The following is a 26,509-nucleotide window of genomic DNA, read 5'->3' on the forward strand; positions in this document are numbered from 1 at the left end:
TTGTGGAACGAGAGAAGAAAGGTGATGGGTATAGAAGTGTTCCAGTTTAGTGCCAGTCTTGCTAAATGGTGTGTGGTCTAAGACTCCATTGAATCTAGTCTTGGAGAAAGAGCCACCTTTCTACTACTGTTCACTGTTACTGTTTAACTCCACAAAATCCTCACTTTGAAAGATTTCATTCTCATCAGTCTAAGGTAGTAAAACATCTTAGTATAACTTTAGGAATATTTTTTTTTAACAGCTAAGACAAAGAGGAATCTGTGTTTTATTGTCAGTTTGATATTACTAAATTACCAATTATGTATGAAAATTCTCAGTTTTTGAGCATTCTGCTTCATTGTGTTTTATCCCAGTATATGAAGAGACAGATGTATGCCCACAGATAACTGTCATCCTTAGCGTTGGAAGACAGGTTGTGAATGTATTCTTATTCATATATACAAGAATGGTTTGGGCGAGGATATTAAAACTGTACTACTAGAGATTACGTGCAAGTTTTATCAAAATTAGTGAAAAGCCTAAATAATTTTTTAAAAACAACAAAATAAATGCAGTTATGTAACTCTTTTAAAAGTAATATAACTTAGGGCACCTGGGTGGTTCACTTGGTTAAGTGTACGACTCTTGATTTTGGCTCAGGTCATGATCTCATGAGTCCGTGACATCAAGCCCATGCCTGCCTGGCATTCTCTCTCTCTCTCTCTCTCTTTCTCTTTCTCTTTCTCTTTCTCTTTCTCTTTCTCTTTCTCTTTCTCTTTCTATTTTATAAATAGATAAGCTTAAAAAAGAAAATAAAAGTAGCATAACTCAAATTTGTTATTTCTTCAGTATAGGAAGATATTCTAATGACTTCATAAGTTTGAATTATTTTATCAGTAGTCAAAATGTTATACATTTGTACAGTGCTTGAAAATAGTTTATACTGAAGTGTTCTAAACATCATTCGTGCAGTCAGGTTCACTGCTTATCAAGGTTCACTGCTCATCAAGGTTACTGTCTTGGCACAAACAGATGGCTAGCAAGGCCCATACAGTATGAACTGTGACAGATTCTAAGTGAAATGTCTGTTGGATTGAATGGCTGTAAGTTGTGGTTTTTTTCCTGTTATGGACATATTTAGTACGTACATATATTTTTAAGTATTATAGATGTTAGTATGTTTTGGGTTGTTTTTTTTCCCCCAAGACTGCATTTTTAAGTATGTAGTCCCACTAACTGATTGCCCTATGTTGTTCAGGAAGATCTGGGAGGAATCGATGAGTAAAGATAGATAGCAAATTAGGAGGTAAGTAAATGACATTTAGGTGATTGACAGTAGTAATGAGTGCTAAGAAGAAGTATCATCGATCAAAACAGAAGAGAATGGGGATATTCAAAAAGAGATATATGTGGGATGAATCTTGACTTGCTGAACTGATTCCTTAATTTGTACGTTATATAGTAGGAACTTGTAAAGGATAGAAGGATAATCTATAAATTTATGCTTGTACTGACATAGTTAGAATGGGGAGGAAGGCACTAAAGAGCCATAAGCTAGTGTTGAACAGTGGTTCTCACACTTTTTGAACAAAGCTTATGAACTGGGGTAAGAAACTCATTAATAACTTCTTGCCTCTTTCCACATCTTCTCCAGCTGCTCTGTGACCTTGCACAAGCTATTTACCTTCTACAAGCCTCTGTTTCCAGTAGGGAAAATAAGAGTGGATAGGTGCTTTAAAAGTATGCTAAGTTGGAGTAGGAGTCGAAGACCAGATTGATGGCAGTGTGAACTTGTAAACCAGGGTTCTCTCTCTGCTCCTTCTCCCACTGAAGACTTCATCTGGATTTTAGCCTTGTGAAATTCTTTTCTTTAGAAGAACAGAAGAAACGTGTTTTTCATGTTTCTTTTCAACCAGAAGGAAAGAGTATGCCCAAATTATCATATTGGCCTTAGTATTTCAGTATTACCCTGAGTGATATCATATGTGTGTTATTAAAAGAAGTGAGGTATTTGGGATGGAAATTTTTCTGTCTCATGCTTTTGTTTCACTATCTTATATTTACTTCAGTTTCTCATTTTCTTGTCTAATTATTTATGCTCACGAAGCCAAAAACCTGACACTTAAATGATGGCATTGTGCAGACTGAACTAGTCAGCACATCTGCTTCATAGTCTTTTTTCCTCCTATGTTTCGGGGCCATCTGTCTATGCTGTCTCTCTCTTCAGTATAATTAAAAGATAAAAGCTTCCTTAAATGTTTCTGAAATTTTTAGAATCTGGATGTTCTTTGAAATTATAGCAGACTTATAGGCAAGATGTTGAAATTATTTCGTTGGTGTTAAATAGCAAGAATACTCTATGAACTCTAACAAGAAGTGTCAGTAAATTACTGTAACCCAGGGTTTTGTTGTGTTTTAAATATAATCGAAGAGATGCATACTTCCTGTAGCACATCCTTTCTGGCAGACACTAGAGTTGGCATTGTCATCAGAGGATGAACCTTTTCATCCATCAGTAAAGTTTTCAGAAGGGCATGATTACATTTCATTATAAGATAGCACTAAGGCCCTTAGGCCTAGGCAAGACAGGCACTCGCCCTGGACTCCAGACTTGGAAAACTCCCCAGTGGCTCTCTTCCAGTCACACCCCTCCCATAGGATGAGAAGTGTGCAGGGCCAAGAAATGTCCACCTACTGTTCACCCTCTTTCCTTCAACACTGCACTCTGAGCATCTGGAACCCAGAATTCATGCTCACGTTTCCTCAGATCCAATTGCATTCAAGGAGTGGCCAAGGCTATTTATGAGGAAAGCAAGTAGATGAGCTTAAACATAGGGGATGTGTATCCACACCCACATAAAGCTCCACTCAGTGTCAGACAGGGTGGGGGGGTGAGAGGAGAAGGGGGGCAGGCCATAGCTAGTCAGTGGGGGTGCAGCTCTCATCCTCTGCCATCTTCCTGCATGGAACTCCGAGAAATTCAAGAATCCTGAATTTGAACCTCACCTGCTAGGACATTATTTAACAGTTATTCATGTGATTTATAACTTTTAAATGTTTAGACATATAGTACATGGATCTCTGATTGTATTCTCACTCTGAGTCCCAGAAAGGAAGGGACAAGTAGATCACTTGAACCTGCATTTCTCCTTGTGGGTAAGCCTATGTCCATTGATCCTTTGTCAGTTGAATACTGGATTAGGTGCTCTAGGATAACTTTACAGTGATTCCTTTAGCTGTAGTCTGGTCCAAGCTATGCCCTGGCACTAGAATGAGGTGACTCGAAGAGTGCCCCTTGGTTTTGGTGTACAGTGCTATACTCGAAACTTATGTGCGTGCTGAGCTACCATGGAAGCAAGTGGAAAGATTTAGTGACTGGGGTCTTTAGGGCCCACAGGGACAAGGGAACATGAGAAATTGGATGATACTGTGGCCAAAATGATTTCTTAGGATTATAAGTGAATTTCAGTTTTCCACTCACTATTGATTATTAGGTGTTGGGCCTTCACCCCCTAAAATCTTGAGTAAATCTGTACCTACTTAAATATTTTTAGGTGTAAAAAAAAAAAAAAAGGTGAGAGAATAATTAGGATAAGAAATTATCAGAGTTAATTCCTTTCCATCTCTGTAAATGCTGTTTTATAAGAGAGGAAATAACAAAACAAACCAGCATCATCAGTCTGTCTGGTGTACTATTTATGTCCAAAAAAGAATTTTGTAAGTGAAAATGTTAATGCTTCCAGAATTCCGGTAACAAGTGCTTCTAACTTAAATGATATTAGTTTGTTCTATGTACAAATCATATTTCCTGAGCTTGGGATATTAATTTCAAATATTTTCAAAATTTATAGAAATACTTTGTTTCTTTTTATTTGTTTATACATTAGTACCACAAACTGGGAATTTTCATTTTTCTCTTAAGTTAATTTTTTGAATAATGAAAACTTACACCCTTATATATAAAAGTTTTGCTGTAATCATTTCTTAACAGTTAAAATTATATAATTTATATACATATATACATAAACAGAGAAATAGAATGTGTATTTTTCCTGTGTTTATCAAAGAAATATTTCCAAATTATTTAATAGTACTGATATTGTTAAACCTTAAATACTTTGAATTTCAAAACCATTTGGTAAGAAAAGACTTTAGAATGTAGATTTGTTGATTATCAAATATTTTTCACATCTGTAATTTAATTATATAGCTGTGAATATAAGGCTTAAAAGATGAAATTATTAAAATGAATTTAAGAAGAAATAAATTAGGCTTTAATTTCTTAGAATGTAATGCTTTTAATATGTTACAATTACAGAGATATGAGGAAATAAGACTTAGTGAAGTCATTTTTCAAACTACAGAGGTATTTACAGTTTTAAAAATAGATATCTCAGAAAATAAAATGAAAAAATTTCCAACTTTCAGATATTCAAACTACTGATGAATATTTATTTATTTATTTATTTATTTATTGTTAATGTTTATTTTTGAGAGAGAGAGAGACAGAGTGTGAGTGGGGGAGGGGCAGAGAGAGAGGGAGACACAGAATCCGAAACAGGCTCCAGGCTCTGAGCTAGCTGTCAGCAGAGTCCATCATGGGGCTCAAACTTAACGAACCGTGAGATCATGACCAGAGCCGAAGTCAGACACTCAACCGACTGAGCCACCCAGGGGCCCCCTGATGAATTTTTAAAGCATGTAGGCATTTTAGTGAAATTTGAGCTTACCTAAGTATAGAAGCTGAATCTGTGCTTTCACTTAGTCTAGTGTTACTTTATTTAATTTATTTATCAATGAGAGAAAATGAATCACTTTCTAGGTTTATACTACAGAAAGTGCCGGTTAATTTCCAAGGAAGGCGTTACTCATGATACGAAGCTTTTCTGCCTGATGCTGCCACCAAGCACTCATCTTCAGGTGCCAGTTGGGCAACATGTTTACCTCAAGTTAACTATTACAGGTAAGGTAAATAAAGGTTTTGGGGAAACCGTTTCTTTCCTTATTAGCAGTTGCAAATCAGTACTAATCCTTTTAGGAAGTAACCATTTAGGTTATTAATAAATGCTTCTGGCAGCTGACTGATTAATAGCCAGGTTCTAGGTTCGTAGATGCAGCGTTCCTGCATGTGGGAGCCGCAGCCCTGCCGTATCACTGTAGGGAGCGAAGAAACTGCCGGTCAGAGAGAGAGCTCCACCAGCACTGTTACTTATTACTGAGAACACTAAGGGAAAGAGGGGAGGGAGTGCCTAAGTGGTCCTTCAGGGAGACAGCCACTAGAAACACATCCCAGTATCTCTTAGTAACCACATATGGTTGTGTCATTTCGGAAGTTGAATGTGTAAAACTGAAAATGAGTGATGATTAGAAATGATTTCCTTACATGTGCTGCCAGTATAAGAAGTTCTATAAAGATAGTCCTTACTTGAATTCTTTCTCCCTCATTTTCATCCTAAAGTTACTTCATTTACTCATTTCAAACACCCTTCTTATCCTTCTAACATTTTCTTGGCCTTCTGAAGCTGCAGAAGGTCACATTCTCATGTCAGTTAGTCTTCTCTGCAGTCAGTCTAGCAGACTGCCAGCCGGGGTTGGTAGGTACAGTAGGTTCCCACAGCACTATTAAGTTTCCCTCCTCACCATCACCAGTGCCAGGCTGTCAGTCAGTAGCTGCTGTCTTCCCAGTGTGGTCATTGTCGATGTATTATAATCTTACGGGTGGATCAATTTTTAGATGTCAAGGAGCCATGTATAAAATTTTGGTCTTAAAAATGTGTGGGGGCTCCTCTTTCTTTGGAATTTGGCTAGCTAAAATATAACACAAATTCTTATTAGATTCGTGTTTTTTAATAGTATATTGTTGGAAGTAGTTGGATTAACATTTTTTCTTTCAGTTGCCAAAGCAATATATATTAAAAAATTAAAACAGCTCACAATGTATAAAGTAAAAAGTGAAATTCTTCCTTTTCTTAACCCAATAATCCCAATGGCCATCTGTAACCATTGTTAAAAATTCGGTGCATAATTAAAATTGTTATGTAAGTACCTTCTTACACCTCTGTGTAAACTTTTGATGTCTTTTTTTTTTTTTTTTTGTGGCCCATTACAAAGTTTATATGCTGATGGAATAGATGGATGTCTACATTTATTCCCATGAGTCCCTATCATACTGCACATAATAAATGTACATTGTTTATATGATAGGTAAAATATTGATTTGTTAAGTTTATTTCAGCATGCATAGGCTTCAGAGGGGTGTGTGTGTGTGTGTGTGTGTGTGTGTGTGTGTGTGTATACATCTAATGTGTATATGATTCTAACTACATGTTCTCTGTATATAGTATGTGTGTGCATCTCTAGGGAGAACATATAGTTAGAATCATATACATATTAGATGTACAGTTTTCAATATGTAGTGATAGCATCATAATATTTGTATGTTTTGTCTTTATTCAGGGCTTTTGAGATTTTTAAAATTGAATTTCTGTGTCATGACTTTTTCTAGGTACTGAAATTGTGAAGCCATATACACCTGTATCTGATTCCTTACTCTCAGAGTTCAAGGAACCAGTTCTTCTCAACAATAAATACATCTACTTTTTGATCAAAATCTATCCTGCTGGACTCTTCACACCAGAGCTTGATCAGCTTCAGATTGGTTCGTATTCTTTTTTTAAACCTCATTTCTGTTCTAGATAAGAGCCCGTGTTATACTTATCCTCTGGTTATCTCCATGTGGGAGTCTATCAAATATCTCAGACTCAACTTGCCTGAGACCAAAGTCATGTTCTCTTCGTCCCACCTAATCTACCCTTACTCCCATATTCCTCATCTTTATTATTTATAGCATCACAGTTCATTTTTGACACCATCGAGAGGCTTGAGTTATCCTTGAATCTTCCCATTTTCTCCCTCCCGATCTAGTCTGCCACTGAGGTCCAGTGAATCTACCTCCCAGTGGCTTTTTAATCTTTTCTTTTCCTTCCCTTCTGCCACCTTCTCGGATCAAGCCTTCATCATCCTTCTCATGACCTCTAACTGCTCTCAGTCGCCTCTAATGGAGTCCTTCTGTTTCTGTTTATTTGCATTTCCAAGATGCCCTGAGGAGAAATTTAATCATGTTTCTCTGCAGCTTTGAGATGTCTGACAGGTGTCCATTACTTAACGGTTAAGTCCTCTGCATGGCCTATAAAGACTTTCATGATCCCTCCAGCTGCATCTCTCATGTAACTACTTGTATAAATACAAAGTACTTATGCTACTCAGAGTTCCACAAGCTTGTCACCCTCATTCATAGGTACATGCAGTTGCCTCACGTAGGACACCCATCAGTCCTTCCTCTACCTGTCAGGTACCTTTTTTTTTTAAAGACCCAAACAAAATACCACTTCTTTTATGAAGCCACCCTTCTCGTGAACCCCTCAGTAACACTTTGTTCATAGTTCTCAGATAATAAATAATATTCCTTCTTTACAAAACTTTGAGTTTGAGGGTAAAGATTGTCTTCCTTATCTTTATAGTTCCTATACCTCAGCATGGCAATTGGCACATAACAGGCTCTCAATAAGTGTACTTTGAAAGAATTAATAAAAAGACTATGATGAAATCTATTGTGATTTCAAGACCCCTATTCCTGTTTCTATTCCTTTTTCTGTACCTTCAACTTTTCACTGCCTTTTGTTTGACAGTAAAAGTGCCCTTCCTGTTTTTAACATAGCATTAGCAGTAACATTGAGGTGCCAGTGAGATAGGTCATTAAAATTTGGAAATAAAGAAAATTTGTTGCTTTCTGGAAGTTAAGCCAGTCTCTACATAATGGATATGATTAGTCCTCTTTGGTTACAAAGATCAAAATATTGAATATGAATCAGAACCTAAAGAATCTTGGGATCCCTGCAAATCTAGTGAAGGTGACTATCATTTTGTGGTAGCCTGACATGTGATTATAGACAGCATGTGGAAACTGAACCAGTGTTATTATAACCTTTTCATAGAGATCGTGTGAACAGATCAGGGTGGAGATTTAGCCTAGAGCATGAAAGGGAAAGCCCAAAGAATAAGATGAGTGTTTTTTCAGTTTCATCCAAGGGAGCTAGACATGGCCCCAATACCTGTGTCCCTTGGAGGGACACACTGGCATGATAGTGATAACTCATGAAAGCCTCGTCATGGCTTAAATGAGCTACGCTATAAAATTATCCACGTCTTTGTTTCAACTCCATGTTCACCAAGCAACTCTTATATGATTATGTTGGCTTTCCAAGTGTTCTGATACTGAGAATGAGATGCCCTGGAAGGGGTGTGTGATGTTCAGGTCACTAGGTACAGATAGCCTTTTGTAAATCAATTCTGTTCTGGCCGGTATACTTTTAACATCTTGTGAACTGGATTAAAATCAGGTATCTTGCCTGAGTCTAGTTTTATGACGTTGAAGGACTGGACTGTTGACAGAAGTTATCAAGTTAATGTCATTCTGTGAGGCATCTTTAGTAAACAACCAGCTGACTTTTTCCTGAAGATGTTCTGATCTTATGGTCCTTTTGAACTATAACGGGGAGCTTCTGTTACCTTCTGATACTTAATTCATCAGTTACTGCAAGATCCTTACTATCCTGCTGTGGACAAGAAGGAAAAATTATGAACATCCAAGCATTTAAAGAAATAAAGCAAATTATTTGAAATTGTTTTTAAAACATGTTTAACTTTTCTATTTTTAAAATTACATTGAAAATTTCTGAAATGTCTTAAAGGCAGTTCTCTTATATGAGTGGTACATAGTGGTTATATAAAAATGCACTACAGAAAATGTTTTGCTCAAATATTTTTATTCTAGATTGAGAAGTAGCATGCTCTAAGTACAGTTTCTGATCTTGCTTTGTTTTTATAGGCGTTCAATTCAGAACAGCTGTTGTTCTAATAGGTTTTTCAAAGATTTCATGAAGGTGAAGTTAGCACATTTACTAACGTAAGATTTTAGAATACTTTTCTATTTCCATTTTCTCTCCTACTAGTTTTATTGCTATGGCTAAGAATCCATATGTAAGCAGTGAGTATATATTCTCCACCTTGTACCGTGTAAGACAGGTATACATAGACACTGCTTTTGAGGTGCTTATAATTTAGTTTAGCAATCAGTCCTTTACTGAGAATTTGTACTTAAGTGCTTGTCAGTAGTTTGTAAAATCGAGACTGCAGATGGTTTGGGAAAATAATGTTGGGAAATGAGTGTAATAAAACCTCATTATCAATTTGGTTATAAGGATATAATCCAGACATACTTGGGGGCTTAATGAGTATTCCCCAAACTCCTTACATACCTTAAAGACTAAGATGTAGTCTGAAAGTTATGAATTCATCCTGTTACTCCTCAGTGTTCTAAATTTAGCTAGGCTAACGTCAGTTTCCCTGATTTTTTTTTTCTTCTGATTTAGTTTATATTTCATTGTTTAGGAGATTTTGTTTCCGTAAGCAATCCTGAGGGCAGTTTTAAAATATCCCAGTTCCAAGAATTAGAAGATCTCTTTTTATTGGCAGCTGGAACAGGCTTCACACCAATGGTTAAAATACTGAATTATGCTTTGACTAACATACCCAGTCTCAGGTATGTAACTTTATCTTTTTTTTTTTTTTTTTTTTTTTTTAAATTTTTTTTTTTTTTTTCCAACGTTTTTAATTTATTTTTGGGACAGAGAGAGACAGAGCATGAACGGGGGAGGGGCAGAGAGAGAGGGAGACACAGAATCGGAAGCAGGCTCCAGGCTCCGAGCCATCAGCCCAGAGCCTGATGCGGGGCTCGAACTCACGGACCGCGAGATCGTGACCTGGTGTAACTTTATCTTTAATTACTATCCTTTATGAGGCTATTAGATTAGTGTAAGGTATTCTAAATTAATTGCTCAGTGGACCTTAATAGACGTATTCTCATTTCCTCATTTATCATTTCCTTACCCTACGTCTTCTAGTCCTAGCTGTTTTACTAACTTGATTCTTTTATTTTTGATACTTTGGGTTACCTAATTGGCACTAAAAAAACATTCATGCCACTTTACGTTTAGACTTTTCCATTCATGCATATTTTAAATGTAACTGAAATAGTTCTTTTTGAGTTGTTGTTGTTTTTTCTTTTAAGGAAAGTGAAGCTGATGTTCTTCAATAAAACAGAGGATGATATAATTTGGAGAAGCCAGTTGGAGAAATTAGCATTTAAAGATAAAAGGTATTAAACCGGTGTTAGCTCTGCACTTAAATATTCAAAAATGTATAGTCAGTCTAGGCCTTATCTCCTTTGATTGGAGTGCTTAATTAGCCAGGAAGCCCCATCAAAGAAAAAATAAACTAATCAATAATTCCCTCAATGCAAGTAATGTTAATATCCCTCCCCCAAAGAAATACTGTTCGGTAAGATTAATACGACATCATATATGTATTGATAAAATATATACTGGACGTTATGTTTTAACGTGTTACTTATTCTGAGTTGAGTTTCACTGAAAATGATCTAGTATAGCCAATTTGATGATTCAAGATTTTCTTGCTATAGTGGGTGCAAATCAAATAAATGTGATAAGATGGATCAAGCAAAAATAAATATATTTCCTTACTATAAGATTTCTTAGAGCCTTTGTGACTTTTCAGAGGGGGTCTTCCTTATGTATGTTTAGTTAAGATTTTCTTCATTTTTGTTTGTCTACATTAAGTAATTAATAGCTGTTAATACTGGTGGTCCTCAGTACGCACCTTGGGGAATGCTGGCATAGGCAATAGAAAAAAGTGCGAGCCAGGCTGAACTCTGGTAGAATGAGAAAGCATGGGAATCTGTTTCATTGAAGAAAGCCCTAGCACAGTCAGCTGAAATTAGATAGTTGAAATGGGCATATGCCCTATCTCCCCTAAAGAGAGTTAAAAGCAGCAGGAAATTCTGAAGGTATTGTTTGGAAGAGTGAATTGGAGGAGCTGTCATACTTTGTAAGCATATCTGTAGTCATCCAAAGCTATGTTTAAGAAATTCAGGACTTCATAAGGACTTCACACAAAATATCTGAAGTAAGTATGTTTAAGATTGTACAGGACAGATAAAATTCCAGGCTTTTTGAAAGTTCGAGTTAAAGATGTCAACAACTCAGCTGTTCTGGGACTCTGTTTCTTGTGACTACTTTCCAAACATCCTTGCTGTGGGAATGAATGGCCACCTTTCGTTTTTCCTCCCTCCTGTCTTCCATCCTCTTCCCCTCTTTCTCTTCATAAATAACGTTCACAAATTAAAGATGACCTGACTCACTTTATCCTTGAAGTATTGAGTCTTCTTACATACTTAAACCATAAACTTAAAAGTATTTGTATTTAGGTAGCCGTACAACAGTTTAGAGCATGATTTAAAGAAATACAAATTCCTAGGTTTTCAAGCGTCTTTTTCACACTTTTGAAAGTGGAAAGTTAGGCATGTACCACAAAGCCTAAAGCCTAAATTCTGGTTTTCATTCTACCCTTCACCAGCTTGGACCTTACTCAAAAATTACTTAGCTCTGTGGGCCTGTCTCTTTATCTTCCAAATGAAATAATGACATCTTTCCTACTTACTTCATAAGGCTAATGTGAGGATTGGAGAAGATGTGTAACTGCTTTGGAAACCGAAGCCCTACCTCAGATATTTGAATTGTGGCTTAGAAGAACTCTACGTACATGCGTTTCATTTCTGCATTAACTGAGCTCCTGTTTTCCTGATCAAACATTTAAAAGAATTTAAACAGCATTGCTAAGCTTTTTAACTGTAGGGTTGTTTTAAAAAAAATGTTTCTGGCAGCGTTTTGACAAAGTTATTTTTGAACATAGTTCCCTTGTACGAGAGGATCCATTTGCTATTATTTTCATGAACAGACATTGTACTTTTAGACTTTCAGTTGGAGCTAAACTTGATTTAAGAAGTACTTGGTAAAAAGAAATGTGTTGACAGCCTCTGAACATAAAGTGTGTTTTCTTTTGTTTCATTCTGTTTGTTTTGGTCTACATAATTTGGGTTGGTGGATTGCATAGGCTGGAATACTGAGGGTGAGGAAAGGCCCCTTTTTTTTCATATCTGGATGCCTGGCTCTAACAGCACTCACCAGGTGAGTGGACTCTCCAGCTTGCTGAGAGAAGTGATGGCGCTCTGACTTCTGGCCTACCTTTATCCTCCCTCTTCTCCTTCTGTTTCTCTTCTTACCCTCCCCTCGTGCTCCTGGGTGCTCGCTCTCTCTACTCGCTAACCTCCTCCTTCTTCTTGGAGACATAATTGTCCTTGCTTGAGGCACTCTGTTGGCACGGACTTCTAGTGTTGTATGATTGCCACTCCCTGGAGACTCGTGTCATGCCCTCACTGGAAAACAAAAAGGCCGTGCTTGTATGGAATGTTTACCAGGAATGTTACCATATTCTGAGGCTTTATGAGAAACCCAGCCTTAAAGGCTTATTGATGGGTTTTTAGCACTATTGTTGAGTCCCATACAAAAAAGGAAAGTAAAAACTCAGATTTAATATAAGGTTATTTTAATTAGTCACATCTGTATTTTAGTTAGTATTTAAGGGCATCTTTTATGTATTAAACCATCCTTTCCTACATCTTGACTTTCCTGTATCACTCCTAATTTTAGTAATAAAGTTTCTGATGACAAAATGTGACACCTGAACATATTAAAATAATTATTGGGTTGTAAGTATCTTTTTAAAAATCCTTCTAAATTTTGTAGTTAAAGCAAGTGAAATACCTTACTCTGTAGGATTAGGTCTCAGCCTTCCACTCAGTCCTTGTGGAACAAGAAGGGACAGATAGGATGGATATTGAGGCTAAGATATGATCTAATACTCTGATTTTCAGCAAGCATGCTATGCTTGTCCTCCAAGTTTATCTAGATAATATTAACAGATGAAATTCTTAGAAAAATCATTGCATAATGGGACCTTACTAACCTTGTGACCTCGGGCAAGTTATTTGATCTGACTGAGCCTCAGTTTTTCCGCTTGTAGAAATAAGGATATCAATTACCTACATCATAGAATTATTTGGCTACAGGGGTCAGTGAGACAGTTTGTGTAGGTGCCTAGCCCATAATTAGCGTATTTGTAACATTCATTCATTCATTAAATAAATGTGAGCTCTGCTATTTGCCTCTCTACACAGGGGCACAACAGTGAACAAGATACTATGCTGGCTAATTTTCTCATACAATCCAGGGAATGTATCTCTTCATTTACCCACATTGCTAAACTTAATAGAATTGCAAAACATAGGTACACTATAAGTACTTTTATGGGATGTTTCTATTTCAGTCAAGTTTCCATGTCATTAAATATAAAATTTGAACAGAAAACAGCTCACTTGAATTTTATCCAAATATGTCCAGTAGTTAGGACTCCATTCACAACATTTCAAATCTAGCAAAATCTCACACATTTATTTTTCTTAAGAAATTTGAGAGGAAACAGAAGGCAAAAATGTGTGGTAGTAGCTATAGTTAATTACTATGTAAACTGGGATCCAAATTAAATTTTGTTTATCTGTCTCTTGACCTCTGAACAGTGTTATGCATGAGGTCCCATCCCAGTAGAATGCCCTAGCTCTGTGAATTCTTAGCTTTTGCAAAATGATTTTTGAGGGGCAGGATAGCTTGACATTGAGATTGACCTCTGGACAACATTTTGTAATATATAATTTTTTTTTTAATGTTTATTTTTGAGAGAGACAGAGACAGAATGTGAGTGGGTTGGGGCAGAGAGAGAGGGAGGCACAGAATCCGAAGCAGGCTCCAGGTTCTGAGCCGTCAACACAGAGCCTGACGCAGGGCTCAAACTCATGAACCACAAGATCATGACCTGAGCCGAAGTCGGACGCTCAACCAACTGAGCTACCCAGGCACCCCTGTAATATATAAATTTAACAGGTATTTATTTTCCCTTCCCTTTCAAAACAGTCATTTTTGGAGAAAATAACCTTCTTTTAATAAAGCTATCTCCTTGTCTTGCTCTCTGACACACACATGTGTGCACTTATACACACTCATCTTTTTATTTTGTTTTTTAAATAATGTAGTCTTAGGGCTCCTGAGTAGTTCACTCAGTTAAGCAAACGACTTCAGCTCAGATCATGATTTCGCAGTTCATGAGTTCAAGCTCCATGTTGGGCTCTGTGCTGACAACTCAGAGCCTAGAGCCTGCTTCAGATTCTGTGTTTCTGTCTCTCTGCCCCTCCCCTGCTTGACATTCTCTCTCTCTTTCTCTCTGTCAAAAATAAATAAAAAACATTAGAAAAAAAATTTTAAATAATGTTGACATACTGATTAAACTTTTTATAACTACATTTTCTACTTAGTATATTATGCACATTCTGTGTGTCGAATATTTTAATGTTTATTTATTTTTGAGACAGAGAGAGACAGAGCATGAAAGGGGGAGAGTCAGAGAGAGGGAGACAGAATCAGAAGCAGGCTCCAGGCTCCGAGCTGTCAGCACGGAGCCCGACGCCGGGCTCAAACTCACGGACTGTGAGATCATGACCTGAGCCGAAGTCGGACGCCCAACCGACTGAGCCACCCAGGCGCCCCTGTGTGTCAAATATTTTATTTTATTTTATTTTTTTTTAATTTTTTTTTCAACGTTTTTTATTTATTTTTTGGGACAGAGAGAGACAGAGCATGAACAGGGGAGGGGCAGAGAGAGAGGGAGACACAGAATCAGAAACAGGCTCCAGGCTCCGAGCCATCAGCCCAGAGCCTGACGCGGGGCTCGAACTCACGGACCGCGAGATCGTGACCTGGCTGAAGTCGGACGCTTAACCGACTGCGCCACCCAGGCGCCCCGAGTGTGTCAAATATTTTAAACCAGTTTTTGTCTGCCACCTCAGTCTGTCTCTCCACCCTGTTCCAATGACTTTAGGGGACATTTATGTCTGAAAACATTTTTTATCATCACAACGGAGGGCATCTAGTTGGTAGAGTCCAGGAATGCTTCAACATACTGCATACACACAACAATCTCCCACAACAAATAACCAGCCCCAAATTCCAGTAGTGCCAGTTGGGAAAACTGGCACGTTACCATGATTTTTAATAGCTGCACTATATGCAGTCATGTAACCATACCATGACTTATTTAACCAGTCCCCTGCTGTTTGGCATAGTGATTACAAGCTGCTTTGTACCTCCATATGCAGGATAAAAATTCATCAGAAGAATCATCAGGTCACAGAATACCAAGGCTATTGATACATTTTGACAAATAGCCTCGAGAAAGGTAAATTACCAAGCACAGAATATTGTACTCCCCACACTTGATATGTTAGTGTCGTTATTTTTCCTTTAGAAAGGATGAGGTTAATGTTTAGGGCATAAGGGAAGGCGAAAGAGAAAGGGATTCCAAGCAGCACAAGGACAGGGGATTGTGTACCCCATTATGGGCACCGGTGGACCAGGCACATCACTTCAGTCACTTGTGTGCTCACTCTTTGCAAAATGTGCTTAATGTTGGGGAAAGATACAAAATGAGTAAGAATCCCCAAGTGGTGGTGAAGTTCTCAAGTTCGGCAGTAAGTGTAAAGTCTTGAGAGGAATGAGTCATATGTTCTAGAAGTCTAGGAGGAGGAGTGATTCTGTTTTTGTGAGGGTGGGGATGTCAAAGCTTCATAGAGGAAGGTCTGGGCTTTGGGGAGCAATTAGCATTTCTGTGAACAGGAAAAGAAATTTGTATAATAGGATTTTTTATAAGCAAAAAACCAAGAGGGCCAGTATGTTGAGTCCAATTATGTTGAACTGTGTGTGGAAAGGAAAACAATGTGAAATAACTTTGTGAAAATAAAACCATTAATTATATCCATATTAGAAGGAATCTTAGTGGTGATCACTTCTAATCCTCTTATTTTACAGTCAACGAAACAGGGTAGTTAAAATCTGGCAATGGAAGACCTTAAGCGTAATTCCTGTATTACACTTAGTACATGGGAAGTTCCGGCAACCTGGGAAGCACATCTCCCTTTATTACTGACAGGGTCTGTAGATAATGACTATGTTTCTGTACCCTGGTGTCAGCATTAAGACTAGCGATGTTTCAGTCTAATTGAGATAGCAGATGCCGATGATCTCAGAGGCACAAGTACATTGGAAATGTGCCTGAACCCCTTTCTTTTTCTCCAGCCTGTGATGTGCTCAAATATGTGGGCCCCTAATATGGACCCATAAGGGACTTTCTTCCTCCCAGATGTTCCTCAAATGGTGTGTTTCTTGGAATGTGTTTTTTTAAATGTCCATGTGTTCCCCTGACCAAAGGGCTCTGTGATTAAATAAGTCTGAGACAGAATGTGTACTATATTACCTTCTTGAAGATTTGTTGCGAAGTTAGCATATTCAAGGTTTTGAGAAATTCTGAAGAAATCTATTTAACTTTTCTTAACCCAGTAGTCCCAAACTCATTTGAGAGGTTAGCCTTCTCTTATGGATTACCACTCACATCTGGAAGAACACTAGTGTTTCATCAGATTCATTTTGAGAAATGTCTCCGTAATATGTGTATTTTATCAAATTTTAACCCCTACCTGTTTATTTTGTGAATTATTACCCTATGAGCAAATAACTAGTTTTCCTGTTGTTTCTAGTATTTTTCTCTTTTTTATTGGTTTTTATTTTGATTCCAGTATGGTTAACATACAGGTATACAATATAGTGATTCAGGAATTCTGTATGTTACTCAGTGCTCGTTGTGATGGGTGGGCTCTTAATCCCCTTCACCTGTTTCACCCATCTTCCCACCCACCTCCCCTCTGGTAACCACCAGTTTGTTCTCTATAGTTAAGAGTGGCTTCTCGGTTTCTCTCTCTCTTTTTGTGTGTTTGTTTTGTTTCTTAAGTTCCACATATGAGTGAAATCATGTGGTATTGTTCATCCATCAAAAAATGAAATCTTGCCATTTGCAATAACATGGATGGAGCTAGAGAGTTTAATGCTAAGCAAAGTAAGTCAGTCAGAGAAAGACAAATACCTTATGATCTAGTATTTTTCTTTATCTAGAGAAATCAGGAAAAGCTGGGGCTCCAAATACCCTGAAATACCCTTCTCTAGGCAGTGACTAATCACAGAAGCTTTCTGAGCAGAAAGTTGTAAGATGGGTTCTGGGTTTTTAGAAGAACTAATATAGCCATGATGTGTCAGATAGATTAGGGCTAAGGATATTAGAGCAGTATTTTAGTCGAGAGATATAAAGGCCTATTGCAGAGTTGTGGCACTAAAAATAGGAAGGCAGGAGATATGTGTAAGAAATGTGAAGGAGGTACATTTTGGAAGCTGATTGGCCGGAGGGGGAGGGAATCAGTTGTTGATGACTGCAGGCTCTGCAGTCATTTTAGATTGAATGCATACATTTGTATTTCAAGACTTTTCATCTTGGATCATTATCAGTCTACTTTAAAATAATTATTTTCAACATGAATAGATACTTCTCTAAAGAAGACATCCAGATGGCCAACCAGGCACATGAAAAGATGCTCAACATCGCTCCTTATCAGGGAAATACAAATCAAAACCACACTCAGATATCACCTCACGCCAGTCAGAGTGGCCAAAATGAACAAATCAGGAGACTATAGATGCTGGAGAGGATGTGGAGAAACGGGAACCCTCTTGCACTGTTGGTGGGAATGCAAATTGGTGCAGCCGCTCTGGAAAGCAGTGTGGAGGTTCTTCAGAAAATTAAAAATAGACCTACCCTATGACCCAGCAATAGCACTGCTAGGAATTTACCCAAGGAATACAGGAGTACTGATGCATAGAGACACTTGTACCCCAATGTTTATAGCAGCACTCTCAACAATAGCCAAATTATGGATAGAGCCTAAATGTCCATCAACTGATGAATGGATAAAGAAATTGTGGTTTATATACACAATGGAGTACTACGTGGCAATGAGAAAGAATGAAATATGGCCCTTTGTAGCAACATGGATGGAACTGGAGGGTGTTATGCTAAGTGAAATAAGCCATACAGAGAAAGACACTTGCCATATGGTTTCATTCTTATGTGGATCCTGAGAAACTTAACAGAAACCCATGGGGGAGGGGAAGGGAAAAAAAAAGAGGCTAGAGTGGAAGAGAGCCAAAGCATAAGAGACTCTTAAAAACTGAGAACAAACTGAGGGTTGATGGGGAGTGGGAGGGAGGGGAGGGTGGGTGATGGGTATTGAGGAGGGCACCTTTTGGGATGAGCACTGGGTGTTGTATGGAAACCAATTTGACAATAAACTTCATATATTGAAAAAAAATAGTAATTATTTTCACCAGCTTGTTTACTTCCATTGACATTTAGACCACATAGGTATTTACCAGAAGCAGGTCTACTTTCTCTCGCCCACTTGCTCTCTTTTTATTTTGCTTTGTTTGCACTTAATAGATTATCTAAATTTATTTTCAGGTAACCTTCTCAAGAGTTCTAGTCCTTTCCTGCATGTTGAGATCACAGGGCAGAAAAGAGTTTCAGAACATTTACTCTTATGCCTCACGGCTATAATTGGTTGCATACAGCAAATTGGCCCTTATTCATAATAACCCAGAAGAGAGGATTCCATAGTAATCATCTGTATCTTAATATGATAAAAAGGAATGCTTCTTTAAAATATTCCTGAGTCTTAATTTGGTATTGCTCCTATCCCACTTTAAGCTCTTCTAATCCTGTAGCGGCTAAGCAGGAGAGCATCCTCTTCACAATATCCCTAAAAATTATATCCATGTGGCTGTGTGTTTTTTCCATTAAGTGCCCAAAAATTATGGCCAAGGGACCGCTGTGTGAATAAATACGAAATGCATGGGAAGGTTACACCCTTTATGTAAGGATCTCAGTTATTTATCACCCTTTAGTAGATGCCTGCAGAACGTATGCCAATGACTAGGCTTTTTTTTTTTTTTCTTTTAAATATCTCAGTAAAGGAAAATTAGGTGAGAGGGACACCAGTATTAATTTATAGATCTTAGCAGTTTTATTCCAGTGACCAACTTGTTGGAAATAGAGCCAGAGGAGACAAGTTTTTACTTTTAATTTAACCAGGTAATTGCAATCTTTTATCCAGTTGTCTGTGTATAATTGGAAATGTCTTAACATAATGGTTCTGCAGTTGCTTTTGGGTCTCCTTTGATGATCTGCTTTGATGATGAAAGGCTATGGATCTTCTCAGAAAAATGCACTTATGAATTCACGTACAGTTTTTAATGTGATTTCATAGATGCCAGCATATGACTTTGTTCTTCCAGGCACATTTTTGGTTTTTTTGTTTGTTTGTTTGTTTGTTTGTTTGTTTGTTTGTTTGTTTTTTAGCCAATATGGCTTCTTTGTAAATAAGTTTCTTTATTCCTTCAAGTATTTTTGCACACTTACCTCAAGCCAAACCCGGAACAGTGTACAAATAGTACATTCTGGAATTATCTAAAACTATTTTAAATTTTAAATGCCAGCAACGAAAAATAAGTTAGTGAAAGAAAGTATTTGGGGAAGCTGTTTTGTACAGAGTAGAATAGATTGCTGCTAAAACCACATGGGGACCTTAAAGGTAAGAAATAGAACATAATTCTGTAGGGTTTTTAAATATAAAATCAGAATATTAGAACAGAGATGATATAGTTTTCCCATCTCATTCTGCAAATGAACAAATAAGACCAAGAGGCCTGGGTCTGGGTGAGAGCCTGGACTGGTTCTCCGAGCCCCTGCAGACACTCAGCGTTGGCCTGTGCTGCTCTGTGCCAGTCAGTTTGCAGGCACCTTACCTAAGCTGTCGCACAGCGACGTGAGGGCAGCGGCACCGGCCACGTCTTGTTTCTGTTCTGACATTTGGCTCCCTGGGCCCCCTCACAAGAGAAACTGTTCGCTTCTACTTTTTCTTAAGATTGATGTTAACGTATGATTTCTTTCTGCTCGTCTTGAGAAAGCATCTCAGTTATTCACTAGGAAATGTAGAAAGTCATTTGATCTGCTAAAAATGGTTAAGAATGAATTGTGTTTGCTACAATGGAGACCAGGTACAACATAACATTTTTAATTTACTGTGATTCTTTACCAGCAATTCACTTAACAGATCACAGAGCTGTGGGAAGAAATGGTCTGGAGTACGTTGTGAGATTTGGTTTGATGTTCTTATCTCTCATTTTAATTCTGTACCCATTTTTTTTTTCTTTCATGTGTTTCGTTTCTTAGTATCTGAATGCCTCCTGTGTGTTGGCCACTAGGGATGCAGTGACAGCCAGAGTGTGATCCTTGCTCTCATGGAGCTTATGATGTAGCGGGCAAGGTAGACATTAATAGGATAATCATCTTGATCACCACATATTTACAGGCTGAAGTAAGGGCTGCAAAGAAAAGGGAAAGGAAAGCATTCCTACAACACATACAACAGAGCACTGTGGGCTGCAGTGCTTCCCCCTTTGGAAATGATGCTTGAGCTAAGAACTGAAGGGGGGCGGGGCGGTTTGCTTAGTAGAAGCATTTCAGGAAGAGGATGGGCAGCACGTGAAGACTGAGCCAAGTAGACACAGTTAGGAGCCAGGACTTGGTGAGGATATGCTTATGGCAGGTGAGGCAGAGAAAGGTCTCCTGGATGAATCCCAAGCTCCTGGCTTTTGCAACCAAGTGGACCATGGCGCCGTTCACAAAGATAACCTCGGGTGTGGGATAGGGAGATCATAAGTTGATGTTGAAGACAGCAAGAAATGAATCCAGTAGGCTCTTGGGTCTGGAACTCCTTGGAGAGGTTTGGGTCGGAGATTAAAACGCACATGCCAATGGTAATTGCTCTGTTCTGTGATTTATACAGGCAGATTATGAATAGAAATGTGGAGTGCTTTGAGATCCCTTGGAACTCTCTTTCTAGTGAGTTCAGTAAATAACGCCAGATCACTCTTCTTATTCGTAGCAAAAGTTAACCCTTAGTAAATATGGATTTACCTATATGTTTTTGTTAAACTTTTGCTTATCATCTGTTCTAGTGCTTTTCTAGCAAGTGTATCAATTTATACACTTCATACACTACAGTTTAGGTATTCAGTTGTTCTCAAGGGGAAAAAAAGAAAATGTTTTCATGAACTTAAAACATGCTAATAATATGTTCAAATAATAGACTTAAAAAAATGTTTCTTTCCTCCAGATTTGATGTTGAATTTGTTCTCTCAGCACCCACTTCTGAATGGAATGGCAAATGGGGACACATTTCACCAGCTCTTCTTTCTGAATTTTTGAAAAGAAGTTCAGACAAATCCAAAGTCCTCATCTGTGGACCAACCCCATTTACAGAACAAGGAATACGGTGAGTAGCAATGTGGTACGGAAAAGAATGCCCAACACTGTGAAATGAAAGTCTTCCGTAAGAAGCAATCGACTTAGCTCTGTTCTTCCCATTCATACAAACCTGCACTACAGTAGTCGGTTACAGCCTAAGAAAATAGTAGTTTTTAACCTTCATGCAGGTGAGAGGTTGGAGGCCAGGATTATGCATAGAGTTAGATCTGGATGATGATCATTGCTAATGACTGGCAGTGTGGATACATGGTGCCACTTTTCTTATCTGGGACATAATTAATAAGCATTGTTCATCTCGTTGCAGCTTTCCACCTTTCTTCATTCTCTGCAGTTAGGCAAAAGCTAGTAAATAATACAGGGATTGAAAGCCAGACGTCAAGACAAAAGGAGAGACTAGAACATAAATAAGCTAAGACTCCAAGTTGACACTGGATGGCGAAGCATCAATGGTAGTGTTCATCTTACTCGAAATTCACCTGGCTCTGATTTAAATCTAAAATGACACTTTAAAATATTTCATTATTTATGTAGGCACTGTTGGGTGTATAGGTGATTTTAAAATATGACTGCCTCAACTACCCTGTTTTTCCTTGTTTGAGATATGACTAAACCTCACATTTTCTGGTTACTTTTCTCTCTCACCATTTTTAATTTTAATTAAGAAACATATTGACCTCAGTACATGCATTGAGAAATGTTTCTCTCTATGTTGCATTTAAAAAAGTATTTTAATTAAATTGAATTTTATTTCTGGATTGTAATACCTTCAGAAAAAAATGTTCTTTTGTATAAGCACTCTCAACTTCAAATTTTTTAAAAAATTACTGTTTAAACTTTTAATCTTTCAAAGCTGAAATAAAACTATTAAATTTATAGTGAAGACTAACAGTATGATTTGAAGTAAAATAGTTTTTCAGAAAGAAAAAGGCTAAAGGCTACATTCTTTTACTTTGTTGACACTGCTATTTAAAAAAAAATTTTTTTTAATGTTTCTTTCTTGAGAGAAAGAAAGACAGAGTGTGAGCTGGGGAAGGGGCAGAGAGAGGGAGACCCAGAATCCGAAGGAGGCTCCAGGCTCCAGGCTGTCAGCACAGAGCCCAGAGCCCGACGCGGGGCTCGAACTCCGAAGCCCCAAGATCATGTCCTGAGCCGAAGTTGGACGCTTAACCGCTTAACAGACTGAGCCACCCAGGCGCCCTGACACTGCTATTTTAGATGTATCTTAATGCTTACTTCATAGCAGACTGCAGTTTAATTATCATTTTAAATGATGTGAATCATAAACTCTTCAGCATTGAAAGAGACTGTGTCTTTAAGGCCATTTAGCCCAATTAACTGACTGAGGAAGAATCCCTGGTACAGCCTCCTATTAGAAGTGTGTTGTTTTCTCCCTTGAACAAAGGGCTATTTGCAGGCTCTTCATTTGCATACCCACTTCCTTGCATTCCGGAGCCTCAGTCTATGTGTAATTGAATAGAAGATAGCCAGGATCCTAGTACTTCTGCATTTATAAAATTGAATGTAATCTCTACAGCTTTATTTTCTCAGCTTTACCTCAGAGCTAATCTTTCCATGCTGCTAGCTGGCTTGCCAGGAATTGCTCAGGGGGATCACTGGTCATGTATGGATCCCTGCTTTTGCTCACAGTTGAACATGCTGTACAGAATTGCCTTGTGAGATGTAGCTTAATTCAAATAGTACAGACATACCTTTTTTTTATTTCTCTCTACTTACTGTGCTTCACACATACTGCATTTTTGTTACATACTGCAGATTGTGGCAACCCTGCATCACACAAGTCCATTGTTGCTGTCCTGCCAACAGTGTTTCTGTGTCACATTTTGGTAATTGTCACAGTATTTCACTCTTTTTCATTATTCTCACGTGTGTTATGGTGATCTGTGATCAGTGATTGCAACTTGCTGAGAGCCCAGACGATGGTTAGCATTTTTTTTTAGCAGTGAAGTATTTTTTTAATTAAGGTATGTACATTGTTTTTTAGACACAATGCTGTTGCACACTGAATAGACTGTAGTGTAAATAGAACTTTGCTATGCATTGGAAAACAAAACAATTCATTTGACTCGCCCTATTTTGATATTTACTTTATTGCAGTGGTCTGCAAGCTGAATCCACAGTATCTCTGAACGTGCCTGTACTTGGCAGTTCATAGCCTCTGCCCTGTGACTTGTAATTTAGGACTCCTGTTTCTTTGATTTCCTCGTCTCGATCATCTTAATGAATGTCTTGTGTCTCTTACTTGACATTTACGTGGGTCTCTTATTAGATCATAGGTTTTGCTGTCCTGAAAAATGACTCCTTTGGGGGCGATTCTCACTCCTTCAGGCCCTCCAAAATGAATCTCATGTCTGCTACAGAAGTATAACCATTTCAAACACAGTCTCCATATTTGGTGAAAATTCGTTAGGTTTGTATGATATGATAAGAGAAAGACTCAGAAACTGATTTTATTGTGATATAAAGAGCAAGATAATCACTTGCTCAGTAAAGGTACTTTCATCTACCAAATCCCCACTGTGTTTGTGGCACAGATGAATAAAACAGGCTCTGGTATTGAGGCCCACACTGTCTAGTGGTGGAAGCAAATGCGTGCATTAATAACTAAAATACGACTCTGAATATCATAAACCCTCTTACTAGAGGTGGAAACCAAGTGTTAAGGAAATTCAGGAAGAGGCAAGTTACACCTGGGCTGGTGTATTGGAGGGAGAGTTACTGCATGGTCAGAAAGACCTGTTGTTTGAGTGACAGCCAAAATGTTGCCAGTCACAGGAAGCGGGGAAGGGTTGGATGGGCCGAGGAACAAGCAAACCCATTAAGGGGCAGGTATGCAGAAGACTAGCCTGGTGTGGCCAGGCAGGGACAGAAAGTGTGGCTAGAAAGGTAGGTGAGTCCAAACAGTGAGAGGCTTGACCATTGCACGGAGTTGGCCCCATGACTCCTGCTCACACCCTTACTTTGTCTGAATATGTGTGTATGCCTAGAAGCCGCTAATTTGAGTTTGAATCCCAGCTCTGCCACTTGTAAGCATCTGTAATCACAAGTCACGTGTCCTAGAACCAAATACTTAACCTTTCTAAGCTTTAGTGCACTCACCTGTACAAGGGAATAAATTATAATACTTAGGAATGTGAAGTGCATAGCACAGTGACTACATATATAGCAAGTACTAAATAAATGTTTTTATTTTCGACTTTGTTTTCTTCTTTTTTACTGAAGTATAATTAACATACAGTGTTATATTAGTTTCAGGCATACACTATGATTCAACATTTCTGTACATTACTCAGTGCTCAACCTGTTTCACCCATCCACCCCCCTCCCTGCCCCCCTCTGGCAGCCATCAGTTTGTTCTCTGTATTTAAGAGTCTTTCTTTTTTTCTTTTTTTCTTTTTTTTTTTTTTTGGTTTCTTTTTTCTTTGTTTTGCTTCTTGAATTCCACATGAGTGAAATCATATGGTATTTGGCCTTCTCTAGTTTCAGCAGCATTTTAAACAGAGCTACTTCTAAGATTTCAGTCTCTATACTGTTTTCCAAATTGAATTATACTTTAGCAACATTTCTGCTTGTCTTGTTCAGTTTGGGAGAATGAGGATAGAGTGCTGGGGGATCAACTCCTTACTTTGAAAACTGGTGAATAAAGGGCAGGGGAAGCATTTAGTCTGCCTTTTCTGTGAGGTGTGCCACTGGGCAACTACATAATAAATTAGCAGATGTTCATTTTTCTCTATAGAATTCCTCAGCTGATAAATGAAGAAAGAGTTACAGGAGTATCACCAACTTCAGTCCCTCATGAACTAATGGGTGTATACGTAGATCCCCAATGGTTGTTAGCATCCAAAAAGAGAGGCAACCAGGTATGATGAGCCTCCTGATGGAAGAACACTACCTAGGAGATAGTCTTGTCAAAAAGAATTGAACCCGTATCTGATCAAGCCTCGAGATCCAATTATTAAAATGTGGGAAATAAGAGACACAGCAACATATTGTTAATGTATACCACAGAGATGCAACAAAATGGAGACTCTGGGTGGCGCAAGACCTAAAAATCTGGTTTTGTCAACAAACAAATCACAGGATGAAGAGAGAGAGATGGAAGGGATCTCGCAGATCGAAAGATACCTAAAAGACATCAGCTAATCACACTGAGTAGATTTTAGTTGGCATTAAACAAACCTTAGAATTATGGCATTTATGAGACAGTTGAAAATTTGAACACTGACTAGATATTTGAAGAGAAAGTGCATACTAAGCGGGGAAAATGAAAAAATACTATGGTTATGACGGTCAACTTTGATCTTCTTTATTTTTAAACATTTTGCCAAAGAAACATGTACTTTTTCTTTGTTTTCCAGGTTGCTGCATGATAGGAACTTTTCCAAAGAGGAGATCCATAGTTTTACAGCATAATGAAGAGCTGTCATTGTCCTTTATTCAACTGTTTTGTCTAAATTTGTGATTACTTAGTATTTTTTAAGAGAACATTTTTGTACATACTAACTAAAAGGTTAACTAGAATCCAGGTTTCAGTTTCTTCAATGAAATCAAATGTTCCTTCAGTAGAGGCAACTTGTTGACTTTATTTTGTACCATAACTTATTTTGCTATTGATATTTGACCTGGAATCGACCATGGCAACAAGTACATACAGGTGTCTTTTGTGATGAGTCACAGACTTCCTTACCATTTAAAGTGTATCACTGTACTACAGTAAACTCTGGTGTTTTATGACATGATAAAGTAAATGATCATTTTGATCACATTTCTATGCTGTAAAATGTCTTATTAGCAATACAGATTAAATTTTACATTGCACTGTTAACTCAGGAAATGATCATTTATGTCCTTGTTATTAACTATTAAAACATGGAATGTTTTAACTTATTAAGTATCAAAACATTGTGTGTGTGTGTGTGTGTGTGTGTGTGTGTGTGTGTGTGTGGCATTGATACCGAGTAGAATAAACATATACTTAAGTACTTTTTAATTCTTGTGGTAGAATTGTGTTTGAATTCAACAATATTGGATGGGTGTCTAAGGGAGACTTAAAAAGGCAGCAGGAAAAGATTCTGGAGACATTTCATATCTGCAGCTTGCAATTAGATGTGTGAGAGAGTCTAAGAGAATCTTAACAACTATTTCAATTCTTAGCCAAAATTAGGGGCATCAGGAAATGTAATGAAAGTGTAGCATCTGGTCCCATGACCTAAAATAATCT

General features: G+C 37.9%; 1 protein-coding gene across 5 annotated transcripts in view; it reads left to right on the forward strand.

Annotated features, from left to right (window-relative positions):
• LOC131514504 (cytochrome b5 reductase 4) overlaps positions 1–26,175 on the forward strand; it is a 101,349-nt gene extending 75,174 nt beyond the window's left edge. For 2 of the 5 annotated variants that reach the window (XM_058734616.1, XM_058734612.1), the window contains exons 11-17: positions 4,802–4,942; positions 6,485–6,637; positions 9,430–9,580; positions 10,109–10,195; positions 21,119–21,277; positions 25,025–25,148; positions 25,647–26,175. In XM_058734616.1, the coding sequence (XP_058590599.1) occupies positions 4,802–4,942; positions 6,485–6,637; positions 9,430–9,580; positions 10,109–10,195; positions 21,119–21,277; positions 25,025–25,148; positions 25,647–25,658 (827 nt within the window). In that variant the 3' untranslated portion in view covers positions 25,659–26,175. Of the gene's footprint in view, positions 1–4,801; positions 4,943–6,484; positions 6,638–9,429; positions 9,581–10,108; positions 10,196–21,118; positions 21,278–25,024; positions 25,155–25,646 lie in introns of those variants that run through there. The other 3 variants (XM_058734615.1, XM_058734613.1, XM_058734614.1) reach the window with 3 other exon arrangements.
• The last annotated feature ends 334 nt before the right edge of the window (positions 26,176–26,509 follow it).

Source organism: Neofelis nebulosa, chromosome 6 (assembly GCF_028018385.1).
Source record: "Neofelis nebulosa isolate mNeoNeb1 chromosome 6, mNeoNeb1.pri, whole genome shotgun sequence".
Taxonomy (NCBI): domain Eukaryota; kingdom Metazoa; phylum Chordata; class Mammalia; order Carnivora; family Felidae; genus Neofelis; species Neofelis nebulosa.